This window comes from Anser brachyrhynchus, assembly GCF_964034855.1.
Source record: "Anser brachyrhynchus genome assembly, contig: SCAFFOLD_500, whole genome shotgun sequence".
Classification (NCBI taxonomy): domain Eukaryota; kingdom Metazoa; phylum Chordata; class Aves; order Anseriformes; family Anatidae; genus Anser; species Anser brachyrhynchus.
In genome coordinates this window covers 1-13,002 of record NW_027664053.1, presented here as the reverse complement: position 1 = coordinate 13,002, position 13,002 = coordinate 1, and the positions used below count along the sequence as shown (strand labels likewise).

Here is a 13,002-nt window from a genome sequence, read left to right as displayed (position 1 = left end):
AGGAGCCTTACGCATGCGCAGAGCCCGCCCCGCTGCCGCCGCCGCGCAGGTCCTGGCAGGGCGGTAGTGAGCAGCATTGGCGGCCGCGGGGAAAGCGCCGCGGCGCTCGAGGCCGGTGACTCCCCGTCGCTTTTTCCCCCTGCCAGGACCCGGCGGAGCGGCGGCGGAGCCAAGATGGCGGCGGGCAGCGGGGAGGCGGCGTGAGGGGGGCGGCGCTGGGCCCCGGGGCGCGCCCGGTAACGGGGTTCCCCTCTCCCCGTGTGCTTCCGGTATTGCGGTCCCCCCTCCGTGTGCGCCCGGTATCGGGGTCCCCCCTCCTTGAGGTCCCGGCATTAGGGTTCCCCCCCTCCTTGGTTCCGGGACCCCCATACACCCAATTCTGGGGTCCCCCCCCTTAAACTGCCGGTATTTAGGGCCCCTCCCCCCCCGTACACCCAATTTTGGGGTCCCCCCCTTGAGCTCCCGGTATTTAGGGTGTCCCCCCAGACATCTCGTCCTGTATTTGGGGTCCCCCGTGAACACCTCGTCCTGTATTTAGGGTCCCCCCCCAAACACCTTGGCCTTCAATTTAGGGTGTCGTGTCCTCCCCCCCCCCCCCCCCCAAACCTCTTGTCTTTTATTTAGGGTCCCCCATGATCACCTTGTCCTTTAATTAGGGTCTCCCCGCTCCCTGTGACCATCTTGTCCTTTATTTAGGGTCCCCCTCCCCAAATACTTTGTCCTTTATTTAGGGTCTCTCCCCCCCAAACATCTTATGTTTTATTTAGGGTCCCTCCTCCGTGAACATTTGGTGTTTTATTTAGGGTCTCCCTCTCCCATGACCATCTTTTCCTTTATTTAGGGTCTCCCATAAACACCTTGTTCTTTATTTAGGGTCCTGTCCCCCCCCCCCAACGACTTATGTTTTATTTAGGGTCCCCCATAAACCTGTTGTCTCTTATTTAGGGTCCCCCATAAACACTTTATTCTTTATTTAGGGTTCCCCACAAATCTCTTGTCGTTTTTTTAGCGTCCTTCCCCTCCCAAGATCACCTCAGTGTTTATTTAGGGTCCCCCATGATCACCTTTTTGTTTATTCAGGGTCCTCCCCTGAACACCTAGTCCCTTTATTTAGGGTCCCCCCATAACGTCGTCCTTTATTTAGGGTCTCCCCCGTTCCATGACCACCTCGTTCTTATTTAGCGTCCCCCGTAAACCTCGTCTTTTATTTAGGGTCCCCTATAACACTTTGTCCTTTATTTAGGGTCTCCCTCCTCCCGTGACCATCTTGCCTTTTATTTAGGGTGTCCCCCATGATCACCTTGTCCTTTATTTAGGGTCTTACTCCTCCCGTGACCACCTTGTCCTTTATTTAGGGTCTCCCGTAAACCTGTTGTCTTTTACTTAGGGCTTTTCTTGTTCTGTATTTAGGGTCCGCCATGATTACCTTGTCCTTTATTTAGGGTCCCCCATAAACACCTTGTTCTGTGTTTAGGGTCCCCCATAACCTTATTTTTTATTTAGGGTCCCTCACGACCATCTTGTCCTTTATTTAGGGTCTTTCTCCCCCAAACGCCTCGTCCTTTATTTAGGATCCCCCATAAACCTCTTGTTTTTTATTTAGGAACCCCGTAAACCTCTCGTCCTTTATTTAGGGCCCCACATAAACACTTTGTCCTTTATTTAGGGCCACTCCCCCTAAACCTCTTGTCTTTTATTTAGAATCTCTCCCCCCCCGGCTGACTTTTTCCTCTTTATTTAGGCCCTCCTGGGAGGAAGAAGAAGAGGAGGAGGAGGAAGAAGAGAGGCAGGAGGAAGAAGAGGAGGAAAAAGAGAAGGAGGAGGAGGAGGAGGAGGAGGATGGCGGAGGAGAAGAAGCCGAAGCTGAGCCAGACGCTGCTGCCGGCCGAGTCGATGAAGGTGATGGCCGAGGCCATGGGCATGGCGCAGGTCCCCGAGGACACGTGCCAGCTGCTGGCCGACGAGGCCAGCTACCGCCTCAAGGAGGTGGCCCAGGTGGGGACAGCGGGGACCTCGGGGACCTTGGGGACACGGGGAGATGGGAACGGGACGGGGGGACACTGGGGACAAGAGGAAATGGGGATGGGGATGGGACAGTGTGGGGGCAGGGGGACGTGGGGTTGGGGACAGGGGGACAGCGGGAGATGGGGACGGGGATGGGGGGACAGTGGGGACACGGGGAGATGGGGATGGGGACAGGGGGACAGTGGGGACAGCGGGGACGTGGGGAGATGGGGATGGGGGAACACTGGGGATAGTGGGGACAAGAGGAAATAGGGACAGGGATGGGGGGACACTGGGGACACGGGGAGATGAGGATGGGGACAGCAGGGACAAAGGGAGATGGGGACGGGGGGACACCAGGGACAAGAGGAAATAGGGACGGGGATGGGGGGACAGTGGGGACACTGGGGACAGGGACAGGGGGACATCGGGGACAAGAGAAAATGGGGATGGGGACGGGGGGGCACTGGGGACAGCGGGGACATCAGGGACAAGGGGAGATGGGGTTGGGGACGGGGACGCCGGGGACAAGAGGAAATAGGGATGGGGACGGGGGGACATTTGGGGACACTGGGGACAAGGAGAGATGGGGATGGGGGGACATTGGGGACAAGTGGAGATGGGGACGGGGACATTGGGGACAGGGGGAGTGGGGGTGGGGACAGGGGGACAAGGGGATGGGGACACCGGGTGGGGACAGGTGAGGGGATGGGGACAGGGGTGGGGGGACAAAGGGGGCCGAGCCCTTGGGTCACCCGGGTTTGGGGACAGCGGGGACAGGGGGACAGGGATGGGGGGGACAGGGGGTGACAAAGGGACACGGCTGGGGGGGGGGGACAGCGAGGGTAGGGGGGACATGGGGACAGGGCCGGGGGCTCGGGGCCGGATGGGATAGGGACAAACGGGGGCACGCTGGGGAGGGGGGCGGAGAGGGGACAGGGACAAGGGGGGGGGTTGTCCCCCAGGGTGGGGGTGTCCCCAACTGTCCCCAATGTCCCCCCCGCCCCCAGGACGCGCTCAAGTTCATGCACATGGGCAAGCGGCGCCGCCTGACCACGGGGGACATCGACCTGGCGCTGAAGCTGAAAAACGTCGAGGTGGGGGCACGGGGGGGGGCGTGGGGACATTGGGGAGGGGTTGGGGACATTGTGGGGGGGGTTGGGGACACGGGGTGGGGCTTGGGGACATGGGGTGGGGGAATATTGGGGGGTTTTGGGGACGTTTATGGGGCTTGGGGACATGGGGTGGGGGATATTGGGGACATTGTGGGGGGCTTGGGGACACGGGGGGGCATGGGGACATGGGAGGGGGGCTTGGGGACACGGAGGAGGGCTTGGGGACATTTTGGGGGGGGTTGGGGACATTTGGGGGGGGTGGGGACACAGGGTGGGAGGATATTGGGGAGTTTGGGGGACATTGGGGGGGGCTTGGGGCATGGGGGGAGATATTGGGGGGTTTGGGGACATGATGGGGGGGCTTGGGGACACGGGGGGGGCTTGGGGACATGGGGTGGGGGGATATTGGGGGGTTTTGGGGACATTTGGGGGGGCTCAGGGACGTTAAGGGGGTCAAAGGTATTGGGGGGGTCTGGGGGACATCGGGGGGGTCCTGGGGGAGTCTGGGGGACATTGGGGGGTGGGTCTTGGGGGTTTTGGGGGGACAGCAGGGGGGTCTGGGGGGGGTTGGGGAGGATATCGGGGGGGGTCTCAGGGATATTGGGGGGGCCTGGGGGAAACTGGGGGAGCTTGGGGGACATGGGGGGGGTCTCAGGGATATCAGGGGGGTCTGGGGGATATTGGAGGGGGTCTCAGGGGTATTGGGTGGGTCTGGGGGATATTGGGGGGCTCTGGGGGACACCGGGGGGCTCTGGGGGTGTTTGGGGGGGGGTCCTGATGCCTGGCCCCCCCCAGCCGCTGTACGGCTTCCACGCGCGGGAGTTCCTGCCCTTCCGCTACGCCAGCGGGGGGGGGCGCGAGCTGCACTTCTACGAGGAGCAGGAGGTGGAGCTGAGCGACATCATCAACACCCCCCTGCCCCGCGTGCCCCTCGACGTCTGCCTCAAGGGTGGGCTTGGGCGGGGGCGTCGGGGGGGGGGGGCTGGGGAGGGGTCGGGGAGGGTCCTGGAGGGGTTCGGGGCGGTTCTGGGGGAGTTTGGGGGGCTTTTGGGGGGCCTTTGGGAGGCTCTGGGGGGTTATAGGGGGTTTGGGGGGGACTCGGGGGGGTTTAGGGCGCTTGGGGGGGGTTGGGGCAGTTTCGGGGGAGTTTTGGGGGCTTTTAGGGGGCCTTTGGGGGGCTTGGGGGTTTAGGGGCCTCTGGGGGGTGTTTGGGGCAGTTTTGGGGGAGTTTTGGGGGCTTTTGGGGGGGTTGGGGGCTCTGGGGGGTGTTTGGGGCAGTTTTGGGGGAGTTTTGGGGGCTTTTAGGGGGCCTTTGGGGGGCTTGGGGGGTTTAGGGGGCTCTGGAGGGTGTTTGGGGGGGCTCTGGGGGGTTTTGGGGGGGTTGGAGGGGTTCAGGGCAGTTCTGAGGGAGTTTGGGGGGCTTTTAGGGGGTCTTGGGGGGGCTCTGGGGGTGTTCGGGGGGCTCTGGGGGGCGTTTGGAGGGTGTTTGGGGCAGTTCTGGGGGTATTTGTGGGGGCTCTGGGGGTGTTGGGGGGGCTCTGGGAGGTTTAGGGGGGCTCTGGGGGTGCATTTTGGGGGGACCCCCCCACCTTTCTCACCCCTGTGCCTTACCCGTGCCCAGCTCACTGGCTCAGCATCGAGGGAGTGCAGCCGGCCATCCCCGAGAACCCCCCCCCAGGTGAGTGGGGGCACCAGGATTTGCCCCCCCCAGGGTAAATTTGCCCCTCCCCCGGAGGTATATTTACCCCCCCGGAGACAGATTTGCTCCCTATGGGGCAGATTCATTTCCACCAGCATTAACTTTGCCCTCCTCCCCCCAGCTTAGATTTGCCCCCACCCCAGGCTCCATCTGCAATTTCAACAGGCAGATTTGCCCCCCCATGACTCAAATTTGCCCCCCCCGGGCTAAATTTACCCCCCACGTAGCAGATACGTACAGATCTGTTTATTATGTGAGTCGATTTACCCCCCTAGCAGCACATTTGCCCCTCTCAGTGGCAGATTTGTCCCCCTGGGTGTAAATTTACCCCCCTTAATTTTAAAATTACCCCCCCAGGAGTAAACTTACTCCCCAGATTTAAATTTACCCCACCTGGGGGGGGCAAATTCCCCCCGGGGGTGGCAAATTTCCCCACCCAGGGGCAGTTCTGCTCCCCTTGGATCGATTTACCCCCGCGTCCTTGGTGCAGCTTTGTCCCCCTTGGGGCAGATGTGCCCCCCCGGGGTAGATGTGCCCCCCCCATTGGGATTTGCCCCCCCCATTGGGATTTGCCCCCCCACAGCCCCGAAGGAGCAGCAGAAGGCCGAGGCCACCGAGCCCCTCAAGTCCGCCAAGCCTGGGCAGGAGGACGAGGGGGCCCTGAAGGGCAAGGGGCAGAGCACGACCACCCCCGACGGCAAGGGTAGGGCCGGGGGGGGGATTTTGGGGGGACTGTGGGGTGTTTGGGGGGGCTTTGGGGTGTTTTTGGGGGGCTACGGGGTGTTTGGGAGGGGATATGGGGTGTCTGGGGGGGTATGGGGTGTTTTTGGGGGGGCTGTGGGGTGTTTTGGGGGGGCTGTGGAGGTGTTTGGGAGGGCTTTGGGTTTTGGAGGGGATTTAGGGTGTTTGGGGGGGCTAGAGGATGTTTGGGGGGCTACGGGGTGTTTTGGTGAGATATGAGGGCATTTGGGCGGACTATGGGGTGTTTTGGGTGGGCTATGGCATGTTTGGGGGGGACATGGGGTGTTTGGGGGGCTATGGGGTGTTTTGGGGGGTTCTTTTGGGTATTTTGGGATATTTTGGGACCATTTTGGGCTCTGGGGCACTCAGGACAGACCATGACCCATTTTAGGGCCATTTGGGGCCATTTTGGGCTCCATGGGGGGCTCCATGACAGGCCTTGAGACACTTTGGGGACATTTTGGGCTCTGTGCTGTCACTCAGGACAGGCCATGACACATTTTAGGGGACATTTGGGGACATTTTGTGCTCCGTGCGGGCTCTGACAGGCCTTGGGAGCATTGGGTGGCCATTTTGTGGGGAGCTTGGTGCCCCTCAGTGACCCTGGGGACATGGGGACATTTTGGGCTCCATAGGGGAGCTCAGGACAGGCCATGACATGTTTTAGGGACATTTGGGGAAATTTTGTGCTCCGTGGGGACTCTGACAGGCCTTGGGGGTCTTGGGCGGCCATTCTGTGGGGAGCTTGGTGCTCTTTGGGGACATGGGGACATTTTGGGCTCCGTGGGAACTCTCAGGTCAAGTCATGACACATTTTAGGGACATTTGGGTATATTTTGTGCTCTGTGGGTACTCTGAGGACAGGCCTTGTTGACATTGGGTAGCCCCAGACCCCCCGGCAGCCATTCTGTGGGGAGCTGGGTGCCCCTCAGGGCCCTTGGGGACATTTGGGGAAAATTTGGGCTCCATAGGGGAGCTCAGGACAGGTCATGACACATTTTAGGGACATTTGGGACCATTTTGTGTTCCGTGAGGACTCTGAGGACAGCTTTTGGTGACATTGGGCAGCCCCAGACTCCCTGATGGCCATTTTGTGGGGAGCTCGGTGCCTCTCAGGGCCTTTGGGGACATGGGGACATTTTGGTCTCCGTGGGGACTCTCAGGTCAGGTCATGACACCTTTTAGGGACATTTGGAGACATTTGGGGCCATTTTGTGCTCCGTGAGGACTCTGAGGACAGCCCTTGGTGACACTGGGCAGCCCCAGACCCCCCGGTGGCCATTTTGTGGGGAGCTGGGTGCCCCTTGGGGTCCCTGTGGGACAGCTGCGGGTGGCCCCGCGGGGACACAAGGACACGGGGACACAGGGACGCGTTGTCACCAGTGTCCCCCGTGTCCCCCAGGCAAGGAGAAGAAGGGCCCGCTGCTGGAGGGGGGCCCCGCTGCGCCTCAAGCCCCGCAGCGTGCACGAGCTGTCAGTGGAGCAGCAGCTCTACTACAAGGAGATCACCGAGGCCTGCGTCGGCTCCTGCGAGGCCAAGCGTGCCGTGCGTCCCCCGCCTGGCCCCCCCAAAAACCCGTTTTCACCCCAAAGAATCGTTTCCCCCCCCTCAAGCTTTTTCCTTTCGTATGGGGGATGCCATTGTGCCCCTGTTGGATCGGTAGTGGCACCGTGGGCACTTGGTGATATCCCCATGGGTCCTTGTGGTGACAGCTCCGTGTCCCCCATGTCCTGGTGTCCCCTCAGTGACATCCTGATGTCCCCCTCATGGTTACAACCCCATGGCCCTGTGTCCCCTCGCAGTGATGTCCCCATATCCCCTCAGTGACATCCCGGTGTCCCCTTGCGGTGATGTCCTTGTGTCCCCTCACGCTGATGTCCCCATGTCCAGCGTCCCCTTCGGGTGACATCCCCTTGTCCCCTTGCGGTGACATCCCGATGTCCCAGTGTCCCCTCACGGTGATGTCCCCAAGTCCCGGTGTCCCCTCGTGGTGACATCCCTGTGTCCCAGTGTCCCCTCACCTGATGTCCCTCCTGTCCCCTTGCGGTGACATCCCCATGTCCTGGTGTCCCTTCATGGTGACATCCCCATGCCCCTCACGATGACGTCCCCATATCCTGATGTCCCTCCTGGTGTCCCCTCGTGGTGACCCCCCCCCATATCCTGATACCCTCCTGCTGTCCCTTAGTGGTGACACCCCCCTGTCCCCATATCCCTCCTGGTGTCCCCTGGTGGTGACGTCCCCGTGTCCCCACAGGAGGCCCTGCAGAGCATCGCCACCGACCCCGGCCTCTACCAGATGCTGCCACGATTCAGCACCTTCATCTCTGAGGGGGGTGAGCACCCTGTGGCCCTGTCCCCGTCCCTTCCCCGATGTCATTGTCCCTTTCCCAATGTCATTGTCCCCTCCCTGATGTCATTGTCCCCTCCAGGTCCGTGTCAACGTGGTGCAGAACAACCTGGCGCTGCTCATCTACCTCATGCGCATGGTGAAGGCGCTGATGGACAATCCCACGCTCTACCTGGAGAAATACGTGAGTGGGGCTGCCCCGGAGGCTCCTGTCCCCAGATGTCCCCAAATGTCCCCCACAAGCTTGTCACCACCGTCACAATGTGTGTCGTGAGCTGCCTGCTCTGTCCTTGACGTGCCGTGGGGCTGTCCCCAAGCATTTTGTGTCCCCCATAGCTGAGTCCTGTGCCCGTGCTGTGTCCCCAGTTTGTCCCCAATGTGTCCCCAAATGTCCCCAGAGTGTCCCCAAACGTCCCCAAATGTCCCCAAGCCTCAGAAGCTCATCCTCGCCACCACAACCTGCATTGTCAGCCACCCCACCCCACGACGTGGGGCTGTCCCCGAGCCCTTTGCATCCCCCGTGGCTGAATCCCATGCCCATGCCGTGTCCCCAAATGTCCCCGACATGTCCCCAACGTGTCCCCAAATGTCCCCACCTGTCCCCAGCTGCACGAGCTCATCCCCGCCGTCATGACGTGCATCGTCAGCCGCCAGCTCTGCCTGCGCCCTGACGTGGACAACCACTGGGCGCTGCGGGACTTCGCCGCCCGCCTGGTGGCCCAGGTGTGCAAGAACTTCAGCACCACCACCAACAACATCCAGTCCCGCATCACCAAGACCTTCACCAAGGTTTCGGGGCAGGATCAGGGATTTTGGGGCAGGATCGTGGGTTTCGGGGCAAGATTGGGGCTTTTGGGGCGGGTTGGGGTGCCGGGGAGTGGGTTTTGGGGCAGGATCGGGGGTTTTGGGGTGGATTGGGGGGCCAGGGTGCGGGGTTTTGGGGCAGGATTGGTGGTTTTGGTGTGGGTTGGGGTGCCGGGGGGTGGGTTTTGGGGCAGGACTGGTGGTTTTGGGGCGGGTTGGAGGGCGGGGGGGCGGGGTTTTGGGGGCAGGATTGGTGGTTTTGGGGTGGGTTGGGGGGACCGGGGTGCGGGTTTTGGGGCAGGATTGGTGGTTTTGGGGTGGGTTGGGGGACCGGGGTGTGGGTTTTGGGGCAGGATTGGTGGTTTTGGGGTGGGTTGGGGGGCCGGGGTGCGGGGTTTTGGGGCAGGATCGGGGGTTTTGGGGTGGATTGGGGGGGCCAGGGTGCGGGTTTTGGGGCAGGATTGGTGGTTTGGGGTAGATTGGGGGGCCAGGGTGCGGGTTTTGGGGCAGGATTGGTGGTTTTGGTGTGGGTTGGGGTGCCGGGGGGTGGGTTTTGGGGCAGGATCGGGGGTTTTGGGGTGGATTGGGGGGCCAGGGTGCGGGTTTTGGGGCAGGATTGGTGGTTTTGGGGTGGGTTGGGGTGCGGGGGGGTGGGTTTTGGGGCAGGATCGGTGTTTTTGGGGTGGGTTGGGGTGCCGGGGGGTGGGTTTTGGGGCAGGATTGGTGGTTTTGGGGTGGGTTGGGGTGCCAGGGGGGTGGGTTTTGGGGCAGGATCGGTGTTTTTGGGGTGAGTTGGGGTGCCGGGGGGTGGGTTTTGGGGCAGGATCGGTGGTTTTGGGGTGGGTTGGGGGGCCAGGGTGCGGGTTTTGGGGCAGGATTGGTGGTTTTGGGGTGAGTTGGGGTGCCGGGGGGTGGGTTTTGGGGCAGGATCGGGGGGTTTTGGGGTAGGTTGGGGGGCAGGATCAGGGCCATGGGGCAGGTTTGGGGCTGTGGGGCAGGATTGGGACCTTGGGCTGGGGTTGGGGATGTGGAGCAGGATCGGGGCCATGGGGCAGGATCAGGGCTGTGGGGCAGGATTGGGGGTTTTGGGGTGGTTTGTGGGGCAGGATTGGGGCTGTGGGGTGGGATTGGGGCTGTGGGGTGGGATTTTGGCTGCGGGGCAGGGGTGTGGGGTGGGATCGGGGCTGTGGGGCAGGGTGTGGGGCAGGATCGGGGCTGTGGGGTGGGATTGGGGCTGTGGGGCAGGCTGTGGGGCCGTTGGGGCAGGCTGTGGGGTGATGTCCCCCCCTTGTCCCCGCGCCCCCAGAGCTGGGTGGACGAGAAGACCCCCTGGACCACGCGCTACGGCTCCATCGCGGGGCTGGCCGAGCTGGGCCATGACGTGAGCAACCCCCCGTGCCCCCCCCCCCCCCCACGGCCCCAATGTCCCCCCCCCCCCCACATCCTCCCCATGTCCCCGAGTCCCCCCCGTGTCCCCCAAGTCCCCCCTATATCCCTAAATCCCCCCCCACGTCCGCAAATCCCCCCCCCCAGCACCACTTTCCCCCACCATCGCGCCCCATTCCCCCTTCCCCAGCCCCATATCTCCCCCCGGTGAAACCCCACACCAGTGACATCACCCCCCCGATGACATCACACCCCCCGATGACGTCACACCCCCCTGATGATGTCACGCCCCCCGGTGACGTCACACGCGCCCCCCCCAGGTGATCAAGACGCTGATCCTGCCGCGGCTGCAGGCGGAGGGGCGAGCGGTGTGCGCAGCATCCTGGAGGGCCCCGTGGTCAGCAACATCGACAGGATCGGGGCCGACCACGTGCAGACCCTGCTGCTGGTGGGCTGGGGGGGGGCACGGGGGGGGGGGACACCTCAGGGGGGGCGTGGGGACACTTTGGCGGGGCGTGGGGACACTTTGGGGGGGCTTGGAGACACTTTGGGGGGCCTTGGGGACAGCTCGGGGGGAGCTTGGGGACACTTTGGGGGGGGGTTGGGGACACTTTGGGGGATACAGGGACAGCCCTGGGGGGATATGGGGCCACCTTGGGGGATATGGGGACAGCTCGGGGGTCGTGGGGACACTTTGGCGGGGCGTGGGGACACTCTCGGGGGATATAGGGACAGCCCTGGGGGGATATGGGGCCACCTAAGGAGACATGGGGACACTCTGGGGGGGCTTGGAGACAATTTGGGGGGCCTTGGGGACAGCTCAGGGGGAGCTTGGGGACACTTTGGGGATATGGGGACAGCTTGGGGGGGGCTTGGGGACGCTTTGGGGGGACGTGGGGACAGCTCAGGGGATATAGGGACAGCCCTGGAGGGATGTGGGGGACACCTCAGGGGACATGGGGACTCTCTGGGGGGGCGTTGGGACAGCTTGGGGGGGCTTGGGGACACTTTGAGGGGATATGGGGACACCTCAGGGGGGACGCGGGGACACCTCAGGGGGGCTTGGGGACATGGGGACACTTTGGGGGGACGTGGGGACACCTGAGGGGGGACGTGGGGACACCTGAGGGGGGACACAGGACATGGGGACACCTTGGGGGGGGGGGCGTGGGGACACTTTGGGGGACGGACGGACACGGGGGGGACATGGGGACAACTTGGGGGGGGGGCAAATGACAATTTGGGGGGGAATGACAATTTTGGGGGGGGCAAATGACAAGTTGGGGGGGGCAAATGACAACTTGGGGGGGGAATGACAACTGGGGGGGACAAATGACAACTTGGGGGGGGCAAATGACAACTGGGGGGGGCAAAATGACAAGTTAGGGGGGGCAAATGACAACTTGAGGGGGCAAATGACAAGTTAGGGGGGGCAAATGACAAGTTGGGGGGGCAAATGACAACTGGGGGGGGCAAATGACGACTTGGGGGGGGAATGATAACGGGGGGGGGGGGCAAATAACTTGGGGGGGGCACCCTTAGGGGATCACACGGGGCCACCTCGGGGTGCCCTGGGGTGGCCTTTCGGGGTGTCCCCGTCCCCCCCGCAGCTCGGTGACGTGGCCGTGCCCCCCCCCCGCAGAAGCACTGCGCCCCCGTGCTGGCGAAAATGCGGCCCCCCCCCCGACAACCAGGAGGCGTACCGGGGGGACTTCGGCTACCTGGGGGCCCTGCTCTGCACCCACGTCGTCAAGGCGCGGGGCGCAGGCGGCCCTGCAGGCGCAGCAGGTCAACCGCACCACCCTGACCATCACCCAGGTGGGGGGGGGGGTGGAATTTTGGGGTGGGGGGGGGCAGGGGGGGGGCCTTGGGGGGGTCTTGGGAAGGTTACGGGGGTCCTGGGGGGGGAAATAAGGGGGGGAACGGGGGTCCTGGGGGTGAGGGGAGAGGGAGGAAATGGGGGCGCAGCAGGTCAACCGCACCACCCTGACCATCGCCCAGGTGGGGGGGGGGAATTTTGGGGGTGGGGGGGGGCAGGGGGGGGGGTCTTGGGGGGTCTTGGGGGGTTAGGAGGTGATGGGGTGGGAAGGGGAAACGGGGAATGGGGGTGGGTGAGGGGGATGCAGCAGGTCAGCTGCAGCACCCTGACCATCACCCAGGTCTGTGAGGGGGGGAATTTTGGGGTGGGGGGGGCAAGGGGGGGTCTTGGGGGGGTTATGGGGGTCCTGGGGGGAAATAAGGGGGGAATGGGGGTCCTGGAGGAGATTGGGGTGAGGGGAGAGGGGGGACGCAGCAGGTCAGCCACAGCACCCGGACCATCACCCAGGTGGGGGGGGGGGGGGCAAATTTTGGGGGTGGGGGGGGACCTGGGGGGGGTCCTGGGGTGTGTCCAAGGGGGTTACGGGGGTCCTTTAGGTCCATTTTGGGGGCGGAATGGGGGAATATGGGGGACGCATGGGGGGGGGGGACACACACATCAATGTAACCCCCCCCCTGCCCCCCCCCCCAGCCCCCGCCCCACGCTGACCCTGTCGCAGGCCCCCCAGCAGGCCAGGCTGGGGGGGGGGGTCCGGGGGGGCTGCCCCCCCCCCGCGCCCCCCCCCAGCCTGCTGAAGGTGCCGAGCGCCATCACGCTGCCGGTGCAGACCCTGGTGGGGCGCCCCGGGACCCCCAGCCAGCCCTCGCCCCCCCCCCACCAAATTCATCGTCATGTCCTCGGCCTCGGGGAGCAGCGCGGCGCAGCAGGTTGTTTTTGGGGGGGGGCACGGCGCTGGGACCCCCCCCGGTTTAATCCCTGGACCCCCCCCCATCCCCTCACCCCCCCCCATATACACCCCGGTTCTTCCCCCGTCCATTAAAGTCCTCAAATCCCCCTAATCCCCCTTAATCCCCCCCAAATTCC

General features: G+C 63.5%; 1 protein-coding gene across 1 annotated transcript; it reads left to right on the top strand.

Annotated features, from left to right (window-relative positions):
* Positions 1–138: 138 nt before the first annotated feature.
* TAF6 (TATA-box binding protein associated factor 6) lies at positions 139–12,845 on the top strand (the record flags this gene model as incomplete). The annotated part of the gene is given in 19 exon segments (XM_080608584.1): positions 139–269; positions 1,742–1,995; positions 3,015–3,101; positions 3,915–4,068; positions 4,741–4,797; positions 5,402–5,521; positions 6,962–6,986; positions 6,988–7,105; positions 7,818–7,896; positions 7,994–8,094; positions 8,517–8,699; positions 10,021–10,095; positions 10,421–10,468; positions 10,471–10,548; positions 11,743–11,775; positions 11,777–11,860; positions 11,862–11,918; positions 12,611–12,784; positions 12,786–12,845. Coding segments are annotated over 18 exon segments (1,689 nt in total), but the record flags the coding sequence as incomplete, so codon positions are not given.
* Between the last annotated feature and the right edge of the window lie 157 nt (positions 12,846–13,002).